The sequence below is a fragment of the Leptonotus elevatus genome, chromosome 11 (assembly GCF_054856555.1).
Source record: "Leptonotus elevatus isolate MCC_2025b chromosome 11, RoL_Lele_1.0, whole genome shotgun sequence".
Classification (NCBI taxonomy): Eukaryota; Metazoa; Chordata; class Actinopteri; order Syngnathiformes; family Syngnathidae; genus Leptonotus; species Leptonotus elevatus.
In genome coordinates, this window is record NC_141249.1 from 9,530,535 (window position 1) to 9,547,228 (window position 16,694).

The 16,694-nt window shown below is 38.6% G+C and overlaps 1 protein-coding gene across 11 annotated transcripts in view; it reads right to left on the reverse strand.

Moving 5' to 3' along the window:
- Positions 1-11,822: 11,822 nt before the first annotated feature.
- Positions 11,823-16,694, reverse strand: part of ephb3b (eph receptor B3b) — a 66,072-nt gene continuing 61,200 nt past the window's right edge. For 9 of the 11 annotated variants that reach the window (XM_086088301.1, XM_086088291.1, XM_086088297.1 and 6 more), the window contains exons 15-16: positions 16,253-16,408; positions 11,823-13,396 (exon numbers count right to left, since the gene is read on the reverse strand). In XM_086088301.1, the coding sequence (XP_085944427.1) occupies positions 13,288-13,396; positions 16,253-16,408 (265 nt within the window). In that variant the 3' untranslated portion in view covers positions 11,823-13,287. The remainder of the gene's footprint in view (positions 13,397-16,252; positions 16,409-16,694) is intronic. The other 2 variants (XM_086088299.1, XM_086088298.1) reach the window with 1 other exon arrangement.

Here is a 16,694-nt window from a genome sequence, read left to right on the forward strand (position 1 = left end):
AAATTGTCCTGTGACTTCATTTTACTTTGATTAAATTCTATAGATTGATGTTAAATGTTCTCATTGCCAAATTCTTAGTCAGCAACAATCAGTAACCCCAACAACTTTGAAATCTCACACACATTAAGCAGAGCTTCCCCTAAAGTGTCTGATGAACATTCATCATTTTTAAATATGGTCAAAGAGACATTTAATCTTTTACAAGGTTAGATTTTTTTTTATGTGGAGGACAGACAAATCCTATTAGATTGAAATTATTTTCTTACAAAGAAATCTGAGTACCTTTTCTTGCTAATGGCAATTATCTGACTAAGCCCTCTCCAAGAGGTGTCTGAACCAATTTTGCAGCTTGATTGAAAGCTATTCATCACAGTCAGAATTCTCCTTCCTTCGGTGCAACATCTCAGTTGTCATGCGACGAGCATTAAAGCCAAAAGTGAATGTGAATAAATACAAATTAAAGCAGAATGTTGTTGTGTTTGAGGTAAACACTTTCATTACACCACCCATGATTCATTATAGGATTAATCCTTCTTTGCACTACTTGTTGGTATTTTTTTCCAACACTTAATAGGACACACAAGTAGCAAGAGAACACAGTGATTTGATCTTGGCTACTCTGAGAGAAATTTTAGATAGATCCTCGACGATGCAATCTGTGCTGGACTGACGACCATCTTGTACAATATTGGTTCTTAACTCATTCACTCCCAGCCATTTTCACTGAAGCAATCTCCTTCGCTCCCGGCTGTTTTACTGGATTTTGACAGATTTTGCAAGGCCCACAGAATATTGGGTTCTATTGCAATAAAAACATGGAACCAACCTAAAGAAAGAAGAGTAGAGTAGAGAGTATAGTATATATATATATATATATATATTGGTCTACAACCAAAGTTGCTCGGTTGAGCACCCTGCAAATACCCTGTAATGCGTACAGTAGCAGATTAGGACAACAAACATGGACAAGCATGTTGTTTATTTGCCAAATTTACTAACATGCACTCTTGATTTCCTCAGTCATAAATTTAAGCAGGCAGGATGAGTGCACAGAAGACTGCGTATCTGGAGGAACTTGATCAAGGCTGCATAAATGACCCAACCAGATCCGATCATGCTGAACGTGACCTCTCTTTGACCCTCCGAGGCAGATGGAGATAGATTAAGAAATCGGTATTGGATGAAGGAGGAGGCATAGAGCTCCGAGCATGAAACAACAAAAGATGAGATTGGAAGAAATTAGTATTTCTTCAATTGATCATCTGTGGCTTCTTCTTGTATGAGCAATACCAAAGAAATGCCGTCATAATCACAGCTTGTTTCCACTACCATCAAACCCATCCAATTCCCTTCTATGTTTCTCAAAGTCCTTAACGAGCATCAATTTATTCAAGGCAAATCATGTGCACAAGCATACATGGATTTTGCACACATTTTGTGTTAAGAGAAGTTGTAAACGTGCACAATTGTGTGTGTGCATGTGTGCACATGACAACGATGTTCCCCGGCAAAGTCAATAAAGTCTGAAGATAATCACCAGCCTACCGAGAGCATGTATGTCCTGGGGAAAGAAAAGCAGCCCAGCCAGTAAATACAACCACATGATGGCAACTACACGTAGTGGCAAGCTAAGAGTGATAGAATTGAGCTGTTGACCAGAGGGTCGGCAGTTCAAACCAATTTAGAAGGTCTAAACAGGAAGGTATGTCAGATGTCTGTTTCTCTCAATATAACTTGCCATGTCAATACTATTCATGTCCTCCAGGTATGAGTTGTGACCCCTTAAATGGTAGGCTATATGGGCGCACTTAAGTACAAAAAAAAAAAAGTAAACGCACATTATTTTCATGCCGAAGTTTTCAAAATACATATTTATTGAAAATAATTATATATCGTTATTGTGATTTTCTGTTATGTTTAATTTTTGACTCAGAGAAGCTCAATCAGTGGGCTACAATTTGGCTATCAAAGGCCACTTTGATATCCTGCATTCTTTTTAACAAAATTGAGAGATCAGTGAATTTAAAATCATCTGCATCAAAGCACTTCATGAAGCTGGATGGACCTTTCATGAGAGGTCGGCTGATACATTTGACAAACACTGCAGTAGATTTTACTGTATCTGTATTTACCACAGCACAATTACTGAACTATAGACATTAGTTATTCATGACTAGAAAATCTGTCCGTATTTTAGACAGCAACTACCTGGAAAAAACTTGGGTCGCTTTAGATGTGATGAAAATGGCTAAAAAATCTAAATAAATGCATGCAAAGAATATTTATGCACATTTTATCCAGATTCTTCACAAAATATGATGATTATATATCAGGCTGAGTGTCATTTCATGAGAAGTTGTTTTATAGTTGTTTAAACTTGCTAAATAACTAACTAGCTAACAAACTACAATCACAACAGTCCCTGTAAATTGGCAGACTAAAAGAAAAAAACAGGAGACCAGAAAAACAAACAATTTATTGATTTTCCTGTTTGATTGTTTGGGTGCATTATAAAAAATAAAAAAAACAGGTCTGTGTGAGTGAGCCAAAAGATAACATTTATGAATATGCGCCTTTATCTGGGATCCACACACAAAAAACAAAACAAATATATTCTTGTTTGGCCCATGTCAAATCCCTCAAAGATTTTTTTAACATGTCTTTTTCAAATGTTACTAAAAATCATCTCTAAATGTCCAATCATTTCTTCATGCTGTATCAACAATCTCATCATAGACAGATCTACGTATAGATCTGTGGCATTTTTGGGTCTACACTTTCCATGCGTTTAATATGACGGCTCTAACGATCTAGAATGTAATGAGAGGTAATTGCTGCCTCTATCTACACAACTATCAAAAGCCCTAATTGTTCTTTATTGGACACCATTAATTTTCAAGATTGTGCACTCTGCTAAATTAGGCTTGATGCAAATCTTTGCTAATGTGCGCTATGTGAGCTCTGTGTGTTTAGGCTCGTCTCGCTAAAGCGATTAAATACAAAAAGCTCACTGGTGTAGCATGAGGCCAACAACTATCATTAAAGTGTAAACGTCTAATTCGATTATTCAAATATACGCCTCATTTCAATAGAATGATGGCTTTTCTGTTTACCAGCTGTCCTACTTTTTTTTAAATTTCACAACTGTACTCATCCTTCCTGGAAAAAAAGAGGACTTTACCCAAAATGCCTCACGATATGGCCTGTGTATGACCCCATCCACCATGATGCTATTATGCGGCCGCGGGCGGAGTCACAGTTTTATCCAATCAGAAGCCTCCACTGTGACCAAAATGGCTGTGAGTGGTCTATCGTCTGACCCCAATGATCTGATTGGACTGAAGACATGAGAGCCAGTGCAGACAGTATAGGGGGGAAAAAACACTTGAGAAATCGAACATTGCCCTACTTCGCAATGTATATTTATTTCCTAAAGAAAAAATGTCTTTCCCACTGTGTTTCATTTTTAGCCTCTGCTTTTGTTTCATGACAACTCCGGGCGACTACCGTTTGCAGGTCAAGCGCGATGGTGGAAAGTGAGGTTGAGACTATAATGAGCTGACACCTGGTTCCAAAAAAAGGAAAAATAGAAACACCATTCTGGCCTCAGAACCCACACAGCTGTGAAGCCCAGAAGAATGTTAGCACATTAGCCAATGCACCCCGTGGACGCATCTTTGTTTGGCTGCCACTTGACATTAGGCTGCTTTTCTTTGGCCTTATTAGCAGTCTTTAGTGAGGTCAAGGGGTAAAACTGGAAACTTGACGAAAGACATGCATGGCTAGTTTATGTGTGAACATCAATTTGGCCACTCAACATTCTTTAATGGCTGCTAGTCACTTATCAAATTATTTCAACAAAGTCCATCCTCACTCTGTTATGTATGTAGAGTATGTTCTGTATGTAGTAATGCCTAGACTCATACACCAAATGCACGTTCGCTTATTCATTCACCATTTAATGCCACATAAAGGTTGTCATTTTTAGTTTCAAATAACTTATTTTAACCTCCTGGTTGCCTCGCTGTAACTGACCACTGGCAGAACCAAGGATGTTTTTCCCCCTCCCACTTTTGGCAAAGTTTGAAATCCATCTGTCGTGTTTATCGGAACTGCTAACTAGCGCTAACCTAACCCCCATGAGGGTTAATTTCTTCGGTCCAGCGTCCAAGTTTGCAACCTCCCTTTTGTGCTCGAATGTCGTCAGAGGCCAACAGATGGGTTTTATTTGTGACTGACTGAACAAGTTTAATATGATGCTCATTAGCCGGCTAAACATTGCCATACGTATGCAAACACTTTCGGGTGTCGCTTCTCCAAGCGTGGCATGACGCTGTGCATAAGTTCGTACATATGTTACATGAACTGTCATTCAATCATTCCTGTGACATATGCTCATGTGATTTACACTCACTCGAGTCCAAAAATTCAGATTAAGCTTTTGTTTTTAATGACCAATCCGCGTCTAAATTCGAGTCGCCTTCGATTCGTGCACAGTTGTAGTTTGTATGTATGTTCGGGTGACCAAATGTCATCTTTTGCCTGGACATGTCTACTTTTGTACATCATGTCTGGGTATTTTTTTTGTTTTTGAATAAATTAATGAAAATGTCCGGCTTTCATTGTTTTTATTGGGAACAATTAACATGTGTTTGAACTTAACTGATGCTTGGAAAAATATTGTGATCGCGACTGGTAGACCGCGGACTGCTCACAAATTGATCACGAGTGGTGCAGGAGAAAAAAATAAATAAATAAATAAATATATATATATATATATATATATATATATATATATATATATATATATATATATATATATATATATATATATATACATATATATATATATATCAGTTGAGCTTAGATCATTGAGTCATTATTAATTTGACAAGACTTGAAAAGAGAATTATGTTTTTTGTTGTATGTTCTACCCATACAAAGGACGCATAAGTTAAAATAGTTATTATGCAAAGCATCTTTGAGTAAACTATGAGTATGATTTAAGTATCTCGAGGCCGGGCCGAATGCCCTCTTTTCTGAAAATCAAAATTGGTCACCTATGTAGTATGTATCTATTATAGGCATTACCGTACCATAAAGTGTTTTCAAAGCCACTCTCTTTTAGCATGGGGCTCACAAACTATTTCAACCATGCCGGGCTGTTTAACACACCACAAATCAAGGACAGCAGGGAGGACAAGGTATGATTGCTTTCCCACCCAGGAAGTAATCACAGTGGAGCTGCCACAGCTCTGATTAAGACTGATAAATATCGACGAGCAGTTAATGAGATGTCAAGTAGGAACAAGGCCCTTACCTTCATGCCTACCGATGGCACCAATGGAGAGGAAAACTGACCTTGAGATGGCAATGTCTCCACTGTCTTTCCGAAGTGTGAGTAGCGTAGGCTATTTTTTTTCAATTTTCAATGAAGATTGATTATTTAAATAACATTTTGGGTATTTATATCTCTTGCACTATTTTTCCTTTGTCAATGCACAGGGCACTAACAGAAACAATTACAACTTTGCCAAACATAAAGACAGTTTTCGTTATTGTTTCTCCTTATAATTGTTTTGAACATGTATACTGTATTGGACAGTAATTGTGTACTGCATTAAATGTTTTGAAAATATAACAAAGCATTAGTTCAGCAAGTGAAATGCATGATTTTCATGTAAAGCCATGTGAATTATTAGTCATGCATGTTATTTCTTTTACGCTCTGTTTACTGTAAATTAAGACTCTCATCTTAATAATTGGCCCCAAGGATGTGTTATCTCCTTGCAGCAGCATTTTAATGTGCTTGTTGAACGGCCCCGTTGTACCTGGAGGCTATCATACCTCTAACATGTGACACATTCTCACCACCTGTCGAGCTTTGACCGTGAACTTCAGGTCGGCTGCTTGAGAACGTGTTGTCTGTTGTCCCCCCTGCCTTGGCAGACATTATCAACCATCTCACAGAAAGAACGTGCAGCTGCACCCAAACAGTCAACAATAGGAGGCTTACGTGGCCCAGCAAAGTCCTGCTGCTCTTTTGGAAGGTGGACGGCATAAGCATAAATAAAAAAATAAAAAACAGGGCTGGACAAAATTCAGAAGTGAATTGAGAATGACCACTAAATTCCAATTAAATTCTTGAATTGCAGGATGGAGAAGTGAAATTCCGTGAAATTCAAAGAAATCCACGATGCTAAATTAAAGTGTATTTAACAATGAAGGTTTACATTATATACGCCTATTTACAACATAAATTCCATAAAGGCATTTGATGTAGTAATGCAGTAATTAGAGTGAATAGTAAAGTGAAGTAACTGTTTCTTTTTTTATGAACATTGAAAGCTTACTAAGATAGTAGAAGATAAAACATAATTAAAATTGTAAATACTTGAAATTGTTTGATATTATGGTAGAACAGCACTTCATTTCAGAGGATACATTGCAAGTCTTTAAAATTCCTGCCCAAACATTTTGGACATTTTGTTTGAAGTACACGAAAATACATATAATGAGATTCTCTCAATTGCATTGAATTCAATTCCACTTCTTGCAATGTAAATTCAAACTCAATTCAACATCACTTGTGGTGGAGTCAATTCAAATTCAAATTTATCCATTGAATTGAATTCAGAATTTTGCACAGCCCTGCTTCAAACATGAAGTATTTGTAATTTATTCATTCTTGCTATTAGTGATGGACACGTTTTGATATCAAGTATCGGTATCAGGCCGATACGAGTCTTATTTTAAGGCATCGGGTAGCCATGTCATGGAGCCTGCTGATACCATCATACTGATACTTAAGGCAAAAAATAATCTGACATCAAATTAAGTCCTCCTCAGCAGTAGTTGGTGATATGTTGCGTCAGTTTTACATCAGTGAATCCTAATCTGCGTCAGAAAAGTCTTTCATTACTATTTTTTGTTATTGTGTTAAATGTAATTGTATATAACAAAAGTAGTAGAGGTTATGGCACCTGGATTGGTCAGTACTCAAACAGAATACCTGTACTGATATCAGTCTGAAAAAAAAAACAATTTGGAAGTTTGATGTTATTCTTCCAACCAAACATTCCACAATCCTAACTTTATTTTTTGAATAATAAATCTAAATGCTTTCAACCCCAAAGTGGGACCATTTAAAATCGAATTAGAGAGTCGAGCCAGTCGTGACTATGTTAATATGTCAACATTGTTTATGGTAACAATTAAGGCTAAAAAGCCAAGTAAAGCCTTTTCACTTTACACTGCAGTGTGGTAGTGTAAATTATTATTCATTGCATTGCTCAAGTTTGAAAGCATAATGGCATGAGCTATCAGGCCAAAATGCATTTGTGAGAATTGTTTTTACATGGTAATAAATTCATTTATATTTTAGTTTTTGCAGTGCTGGAGTGCTTCAATAATGGACGAAAACAAAGATCTGCACTCTGAGTAAATCTTTGTTGGGACTTCCTGCCAATTAGCAAATTGTGCAGTTGGAGCAGTAATTGGGTTTTCCAGTCGACTGGAGTTTGTGCACAGCTCGGCTGAGAGAGGTCCGACGCTAAACACCTTGCTATTTGTCCGGCAATTATGTCGGGTCCCTGTGTCACCGTACAGACGTGACCAATTAGCAGTGCCCAACTCCAATGAAAGAGAGGGATTACTGCAAAAGCGCAAAGAGGGGAAGAAAAAGTAGCTTGTTGTGTGAAGCTTGTAAGGGGAAGGATGAGGCGTAGTCAGTCAAGGGATGATTAGGAGTGTGTAGTGGTGTGTGTTTCTCATGTGTGTCTGTTTCTGCATTGATCATCATCCTGACCGACATGTGGATCAGGCATGTTAATGCACGCTGATATTTATGCTAATACTGTCCCGCTGACCGAGTGAGGATTATAAATTAATCTTTATTGACATCCCAATCATTTTATCCCAAATTGCAGTATATGACGTATTTGGATGAAACAGGTCGGCACACAATCAATAATTTCCATCTTGGAGTACGCTATGCCAATAGATGAAGGAAGGTTTACAGTGCGTCAGTTCGTCTTGCACTACGTTTACTGCAAAATGACATATTAGAAAGCATAGGGATGGGCGAGTGCCGATACCAGACATCAGTATCAGGCCAGTACTCGCGATGGAAATGAGAGGAATAGGAATTTGCCATTCATTTCATGCAATTTTAAGGGAAATTGCTATATTGGAATATATAGGTCTTGCTTTAAAATTAGCTGTCATTGTTGTTGTTGTTTTTTAGGACATTTTATGTATCAAAAGTACCAGTGGTGAGGTATCGGTACTTGGTATCAGTATCAGTGATTAATCAGGAGATGAGTATACATGCCTGAAATAAAGTGGTTTCGAAATTCTCTAGTTTTAAGTATCTGATACCTCGGCAATGCATAAAGAAAAAACGGAGTGCATCCAATTTCTCTCAAATTAATAATGAAATAAATATACATACAGATGTATGTATGTATACTGTAGCCTATATGTCTTTTTTTTTAAGCACTAAATTAGATGACACACATATTGACCAACTCAAAATGTATATTGGTCCATCTTAGACTAGATTTTTTTTTATGTAATTGATTTTTGAACTGAATTTTTTTGCAATAAATTAGCAAATACAGAAACTATATGCATGAAATTTACGCAAATTAAATGCTGTCTTTAAACCCAAGCCTATTTTGTAGCTTTGAGCCCTTTAAATATTCAAAAAATGAATAAAATCAATCTTTTTCACCCCATACTAGATCAGCTCTGATCTATGATCCGATGACGTGATCAAATCGGGACATCCCGACAAAATAATGCTTTCTCGAAACATGTTGAGATTTTGACACTGAAACTGTCTCAAATATAAGATATTTTTCTTTTTGCCAAACGCACTACACAAAAATATCAGTGTTGCGTTGTACATCAAGGGGTAGAATGTGTTGCAAATATCTGCAGCTATCCAGACTCTGAGGCCACAGATGCAAGGCTCTATATTTTCTGTAATTGGACCGGGAGAGGAAGAAGACAGGAGCCTGGAGACAAGGCGAGGGTTGGATGAGGAAGAATCTATGATCTGAGCATCTTTCTCTTATTAGCTGAGAAACAAAACCGTTGGCTCAGTGCCCTCAGAGACTAACTCATATTAATTGGTGGGTAGGAAATACAATACAAGGAAAGCCTGTGTTGCACCTTATTGACACGCTGTGGATTTCAAACTTTTTTTCTTTTTTTAAACCTTATTGCAACAGCCTGAAAAGGCGTATTTTCGCCATTTTCTAGAGCAACTTTGTTTTTTTGCTACTCCATCCATCCACTCATTCAAGGTGCCGGTAGCATTACTGAAAGATATTTTGTTCTTTTGCCGACCTGTAAATGTGATCATGTTAATTGAGAGAACAATGCATTCCAAATGTGTGTTGAAGTGAATGCTACTAATTCAAATCATATCTGTAACACATAGTTTTGATTTGATTTTTGTTTTGTTTTTCTAGTTTTCCAAGCATAGTCAAGAGATCTGGTCATGTTTCTTAAAATAATTTAATTACAAAAGAGTCATTTTTTCCAAAAGTTTTTCCATTTGTTGCCTATAACATATAAGTAATCTCAATACTTTTTAAAGAGGAATTTTATCACCAACACATCCATAGTGTATCTCATCTTCCTATGATTTGTACCAAACACTTATATTTCAATTTAAAAATAAAGACAGAAGCAAAGACAGTTAAGTGGGAAAGTACCCAACATTTCAAACATTATTTTCTGTTGTATAAAATAAAACTTACAAGCACTGCCTATGGGAACTAACCACTCCAAATCTGTACTGGAAGAGGAGACAATTTCATTTTTTTAGTGGACATATCTGCTGCTGTGTATCTAAACACATTTTGCCTTCCCTTATAATTATTATCCACATCGTCTTACGTATAGTACGTAAAGCCATGTTTCCACCACAGTACAGTTACCAGCAGGAAGTGTAGGCCATTATTCCAGTGCAACATAGTGGTACACAAACAGTCAAAAGACAAATACTGTATGGATAACATCCAGCATTTTGTGTTCTTTCGCCTTGTGGCTCTCATTTTATTCCCGTTGTCACTTGAGCTGTAATTTGGTACCTTTTTGACAATGGAAGCACAACCTGATTGAATGGTGCAATATGATCAATTGATAATATTATCCTGTAATGCTAGAAAGTGAATAGGCTCCGAAGTACACTAGTGTAGTGAAGCATTGTAAAATAGGATACCACATGGTTGTTTTGCATTATTTCACCTATTAACGAGAATCTATATGGGAGAGACATATGCATGGCCACTAACTTCACAATATCACATGAATACACACCTACATTCACATACAAATGCATTCTGTCTGGAATTTGACAACTATGACTTCGCAAATGGTCTGTATGAGATTGATGCAATTATTTAGTAAGTTGGAGCCGGAAGGTTTTGCTAGTGTGCATGCCAGGGCTGTTGATCTGCAGAAGGCTGAGTCGAGACAGGATGATTGCAGGCCAGACAGGAAATGAAGAGAGATAATGATAGGTCAGCCTGCCATATGTCTGTGTTCACCGTGTCCTAGCAAAGTCAGACCGGTTAGAAGCATTAATGGACCTGACAGACAAGACCAATGGGTTTCACTTCTGACAGCTCTGAATTGTTTGATGAAGATCCTCTTGTGGGGAAGTTTATTGGAGATCCTTGCATGGAAATCTTCTCTGGGGTAGATCAAATGTGCTTTAGTTTGACCTACCGCATACTGTATTCTAAAAATTCTACATAAAATACATACATATCTTGAAGGGGGATTTTCTATTAAAAAGTTTACCAACATTATTTTAACTAATCAATGCTTATGAATAAAAAAAAAATTAAACCATAAGGAACACTTAAAATCCTTTTGCTTCTCAAAAATCGCCAGTGCACCTTGTAACCCGGAGCACCTTATGAATGAATGGATATCAGCTTTTCAGTTTGTCGTCTTTTTCAAACTCTGTTATGTTCGCATTCTCATTATCATCTAATAGCTAATAGGCGTCTATGTTTTCATAATATGGGAGCTAGAACTACTTCCTGCTTCCGTGTCTAACAGGGTGACCATATTTTGATTTAAGACAGTGATGTCCAAACTCTCTCCTCGAGGGCCGGAGTCCTGTAGGTTTAGGATGTTTCCCTGCTCCAACGCACCCGTTTTCAATTAATAGGATCGTTATCAGGCTTATGCAGAGCTTGCTGATGAGCTTCGGGTGTGTTGGAGAAGGGAAACATCCCAAACCTGCAGGACTCCGGCCCTTGATGACCGAGTTTGGGCACCACTGATTTAAGAGGACACACAGCCTGGCCTCGAGATACTTAAATGATAGATTTAAGTTTACTCAAAGATACTACACATTTGAACTATTATATATATATATATATTTACATATATATATAATTATATATACAATTCTGGGCCACTGACACAGCTTAGGACCTTACTTGAACACTCAGGAAGTGAGGTCCGTAATGACCTACATTTTTCTTTTTAAAAATGAAACCGTTTCAAATAAAATAAAAAGTAACAATAATAAAACACACCTCTTTTTTTCACCTCTCACGATTGACTTGAGAGCAGTCCATGGACTACCAGTCACGGTAACCTGTTTGTCCCGTAATGAAAACCGAAACATTATCATGAATTTATACCACCCGCATCAGCTTACTCTTCTTTTTCTTCAGCCTTCAGATCTTTTCACATTGCCAAAGAATCTGTTATTTTATCGTTAACTTATCCTGTTTCTTACAAACATGTAGTGGCTGTTTGCAACGACAATAAAAATACAATATGCAACGTACGGTATATGTAATTTATTTTGTTTAATCATCAATTCATCAGCTGAGTCCTCTTCGTTTCCATCTGATTGTTTCAATTCCACTTCCACCCGGTTTTGTGATCCATCTGGGAACGGGTGGTAGGGAAGTGAGGGAGAGGGGATGGGGCACAAATAAATACATAGGGAAGGATGTCAACAAAATTAAAACAATAATTTTGATTATTCTGAATCCAGGTACTAGTAAGTAGAAAGTTGTCCACAATGGGTTTCTCTGCATACCTTATATGCATATATATGTTTCTCCAAAGTTGACTTAGTGATTCCATAAAAAAGATTTTTTTTAACAGTTGTCCACAGAATATATCATAATTGTTCCAGATATAATTGCTCCTTGTCATGGTTCAGTTCATGCGTTAATTCTCCACAGTGGCAAATAGCGGAAGCTGTATTGTACAGTATACTTGTGTGCAACGTGACACACCTGCACATCCAAGCACACTTAGTTACACATACGCCCACGCACGCACACACACACACACACACACACACACACACACACTCACGCACACACTAAAAAGGCCTAGTGGTCTGTCTATTGTGTTGCCACAGTCCTTGTGTCCCCATCTCACAGAAAGAGTCCACTTGGGGTATTTCAGTTTGATCAGCCATTTTGAAACCACAAATCTCCCTAAAATGTTACAAAGTCAAAAAGAAAGGAAAAAGTCAAATGTGGACTAACAAAAATGAGGAAGAAAAAAAAACAGTTGATGAGCAAGTGATCCTGACCTGGTAAAAACCCTCCTTCAGGTCAACCAGAGTCCAACTGTCTTTAAACAAGCATTTGACAGACTTGCATGATAAACCTGCTGTTTTACTCTTTGTCCATCATAGTCACTCAACCTTCTTCGGCAAGCGCCTTTTAGATAACACACCTTCAATATGAAGATGGCAACAGCACGTGCACAGTGAAACAACTTCAGGGAAAGAATTGTCCTCTGTCTCCTCGTAGTTTTTGTCTTCCAGCATGTTCATTCTTAGTGACTGTTTATGCCCATCAAAGCTGGGCTGGGGTGGGAGTGGGGGCGGGGGTGGTCGGGGGCTCTCACATCAGGATCACTGTGACATTTCACTTACCAAAGCCAAGCTCCGTAAAACACACGGTCATGCAAAGTCAGCCAACACCATAGCCGATGAGGCTCAAATGGGATGGGTGCACTGACCCCTCTTTCAGAACACACACAAATTGTGATTGAATAGAAAAAAAAGTACATGATGAATAACAAAAAACAGGAAGTGGTAGTGGTAAAAAACAATAAGTAAACAAGTCTGAGGCACTGCAAGTCAGTTTTGTAGTGTCTAATTAATTGGCAGAGATGGGTCAGGCAGCTTGGATTTTTCCAATGGCTCGATCTGGCACGGTTCCTCCCCCTTTTTTTCCTCAAACTGGCCGTCTTGCGACTGCACCACTGCGGATGTGTCTTTCCTCACACCTGGACAGGAAGTGTTTGGTTCATCTGTAATCTCATGTCCTGAATGCTACCTAGAATCTTCTTCTGGTGGCCAGCCAATGTAACCCCTATCCGCAGCAAGTCCCTGAAAAGAACAAAAGAGGAAGAAGGGAAAGTGAGTGCAGGTGGTTCGGTCATAAAAAAATAAAATCAGGCAAACATCACATTTCAACGTTGAACTGTAAATCTAATTTCGACCGCAAGTAAACACAGGAGGGATGATCCACCATCTTGGTCATCACCCATAAAATGCCTCATTCAGTTTAAGTCAACAAAACGGGGGAGGCAGGAACATGCTGCTGTTGCTGGGCAGGTGAGCAGAAGGGCATGAGTTTAACTGCCAGAAAGTGAAAGCTAATGATTACATCGCAAGCAGAGCTACTGTTAGTTATCCTGACATGCCCGAAAGCTACCGTTTCTAAGAAGGTACCATCCCAGAGCTTTTGTGTTTCCTTTGGTAAAAGTTGTAAAGGGTATAAAAATACCCAATTTGTGAGAGTATAAAGATACCTTGCCAATAGAGAATCGTCACAGGCAATAAAAAAAACCCACAAAACACCATGGTTTGTGATCAGAGACACAATACCATATCACATCGCTTTTCTATGATGCACAATACTTCTGTAGAAGCAGGCTCATGTAGACATCAGACAACAAAGGGAGCTTGAGCCAAGAAGAATTATCTCTCATCTACAGTCCTGCTTTGCCACAGCTTCCCATATATGCTCCTCATCTTATTTTGTATTTATTGTACTGATAGAAATGTATCAATACCTACACAATACCTACTCACAGACAACCCTCTAGGTCAGTGGTTCTTGACCTGGGTTTGATCAAACAACAGGGGTCATGTGATTTGTGATGATACGCCCCACTTGGCTATCATTGATTACAGAAAATTTGGTGTGCTCAGTAGTCGACTTGTGACTGTTGTGATGGTACGTCGTGATTTCTTCATTTTAATCCCTTCATATTAACTATGTCGAGCAAACAAATTAAGTGCTCGAACGAGTCTGTTCAATATGACTACAAGAATTGACATGGATAATGGAACGTATGGTATTCCACAGGGTTCACCTGTGGGGCCTCTGCTGTTTTCATTGTATCTGCTGCCCCTGGGTTCTAATTTAAAACAGCGCTGGTTGTTTTAAAGTGCTCTATATATATAGAGTTGAGTTGAGTGATAGGATTCAGTGTCCTAACTGTATGATTTACAATGACAGGATGAGCAATTCTAGCCCAGCACAACTAGCTATCTGGCAAAACTAAAAGGACACTTCCTTAAGATGCATGGAGATGGGGAATATAGGAACACAACACTTTTTGAATTCAAGGTGAAGAGAGAGATTCGATGAAAAGACTACTCTCCTTGTTCATTTTGTTCACCAATAAAAGTTCATGTCACCATCAATGATAATCATAGCACTGAATATAATATCCAGCTATGGAGAGAGAATTGGAAACTATGTTTTCCGTTGCTTAAGGCCAAGTAATTAGGGAATTCATTTGAAATTCTGTCAACAGCACAATGCCAAAAAAGAACATCCAGGTATCCAGAAAATGAAAGAGAGTCTGATGCTATAATTGATTTTTATTTCACTCTCCCCTGGTCAGTTATTGTAAAGATTTCTTTCAGTGAATATTTTATTGTATTCATATAATCAGTAGTATGCAAAACACACACAATGTCACAGCTACCTTTGTTGTTCCTTCCTAAACATCCAGTTGTAGAAATCTGCTGAGTATTCAACAACGGGCATTGAAATATTGTAATGTCAGAGACAAGAGAAAGTAAGTCCTATTATTTATTTATGAATAAATTACAAGCTATCTGTGCACATCCCTCTGTAGAAAAGACAATTCTGCCAACACAAATCTTAGTTCCAAATATACATCAAGCAAAATCTACTTTACTGCTTGATGTAGGCATGGCAAACATTTATTATTATTTATTTTTTAACTTTGATTGTTTGATGTAACGTATAGATGTTTCCATGCAGGTACACACATGTAAAAGCCAGGAAGAGTGCATCATCTTCATTACTTAAGAGGGTCTAATCCAATCCCTCTGGGGGCAACAATTAGTTTACTGTTGAGGCTCTGCCACAATCTGTGTCCTCCCCGTTCAATCACACACAAATAGTGCATAATCTAATATTACACTCAGCTACCTAACACTGTGCTTGACTCAGGGACTTTTGGCTTTATCAATGGTGAGCCAAACCCGGAACCCAAAAATGCAAATAGAGCACATCCATGAGCAAATACACCACTTGTTCATCCTCTCCAAAGATCAATTAGGGCGTATCGCTGCAATTACGCATAAATACAGTAAGGTTTTTGTTCATAGTTTGTCATCCGCATCAGCACAGCGACAGAGGATGAAATGATAATAAATGGGTGCCATTAGAGGAATTACTGGCCATTTGGGGCAACAGAGAGCCACAGTACACCACACCTGTCAGGCCTGACCAAATTGAAACAAATTACCCCCACCTCTAGTGCCTATTACACAGCTAATGAGGAGGATTTATTTATCATTACAATCCTAATTCATTTACTTGATCATCACCGGGATACTATTTTCATGAGTTCCATTACATGATTTCCTCTTTGTAAACAGCAGAAGGAGGAAGGTGAATTTTCAAGGTCAACAATTAGTTGCTTGGGGACAACAAACAAACAAACAATGTGAGTCAGAGTTTTCAAGACACAACTTGAAAATGGAGCACAGTGAAGCAATTCTTACTTTGTCGTTTTGCTAATCTTGTGCTAAACTTACACCATGACTGCTTCTTCACTATCATCACCACCTCATCATGTTTAATTTAGCCTCGAGCCTTTTTAAAAGTCTGGCAAGGTCAAGCCTCATTCCACACATTTCGCTCTCAACCTCAGATCAATCACTTTAGGCCTGATTAGCTGAAACAACTCCACTCACTCTGCTGTCATCTGGGCAACCAGGTCAAAGGAAGCAAATCCGGCATTGATGAAATTGTCACGGTAGCGGCTCATCTTGATGGCGTCCAGCCAGTCTCCCACAGTGGTGAAAGTTGTATAGTCTGGCACGCAGCGATCAAGCAAGGGTTGGGATACCCTGCGTGGTGGAAGGCAGGTGAGGAGGAGAGAGAGAAAGAGAGAGAGGGTTAAGGTGGTTACTCCATTGCCTCTATCGCCACCCCCAAACACCCCCAAAACGCCTCCCTGCTGAGCGCCACCTCACCACCTCTCCTCCTCTCTCCTTTCCTCTCCGCCACATGGCATGGGTTGTGCATGTGTGTGAGGGGGATGGAGTTAGGTGGGTGACACTTGAATGGGTGGAGAGACTGGCTGGAGGTTAGGTAGGTGGATGCTAGCGCTGCAGCTGGTGAGGGTGGGTGTAT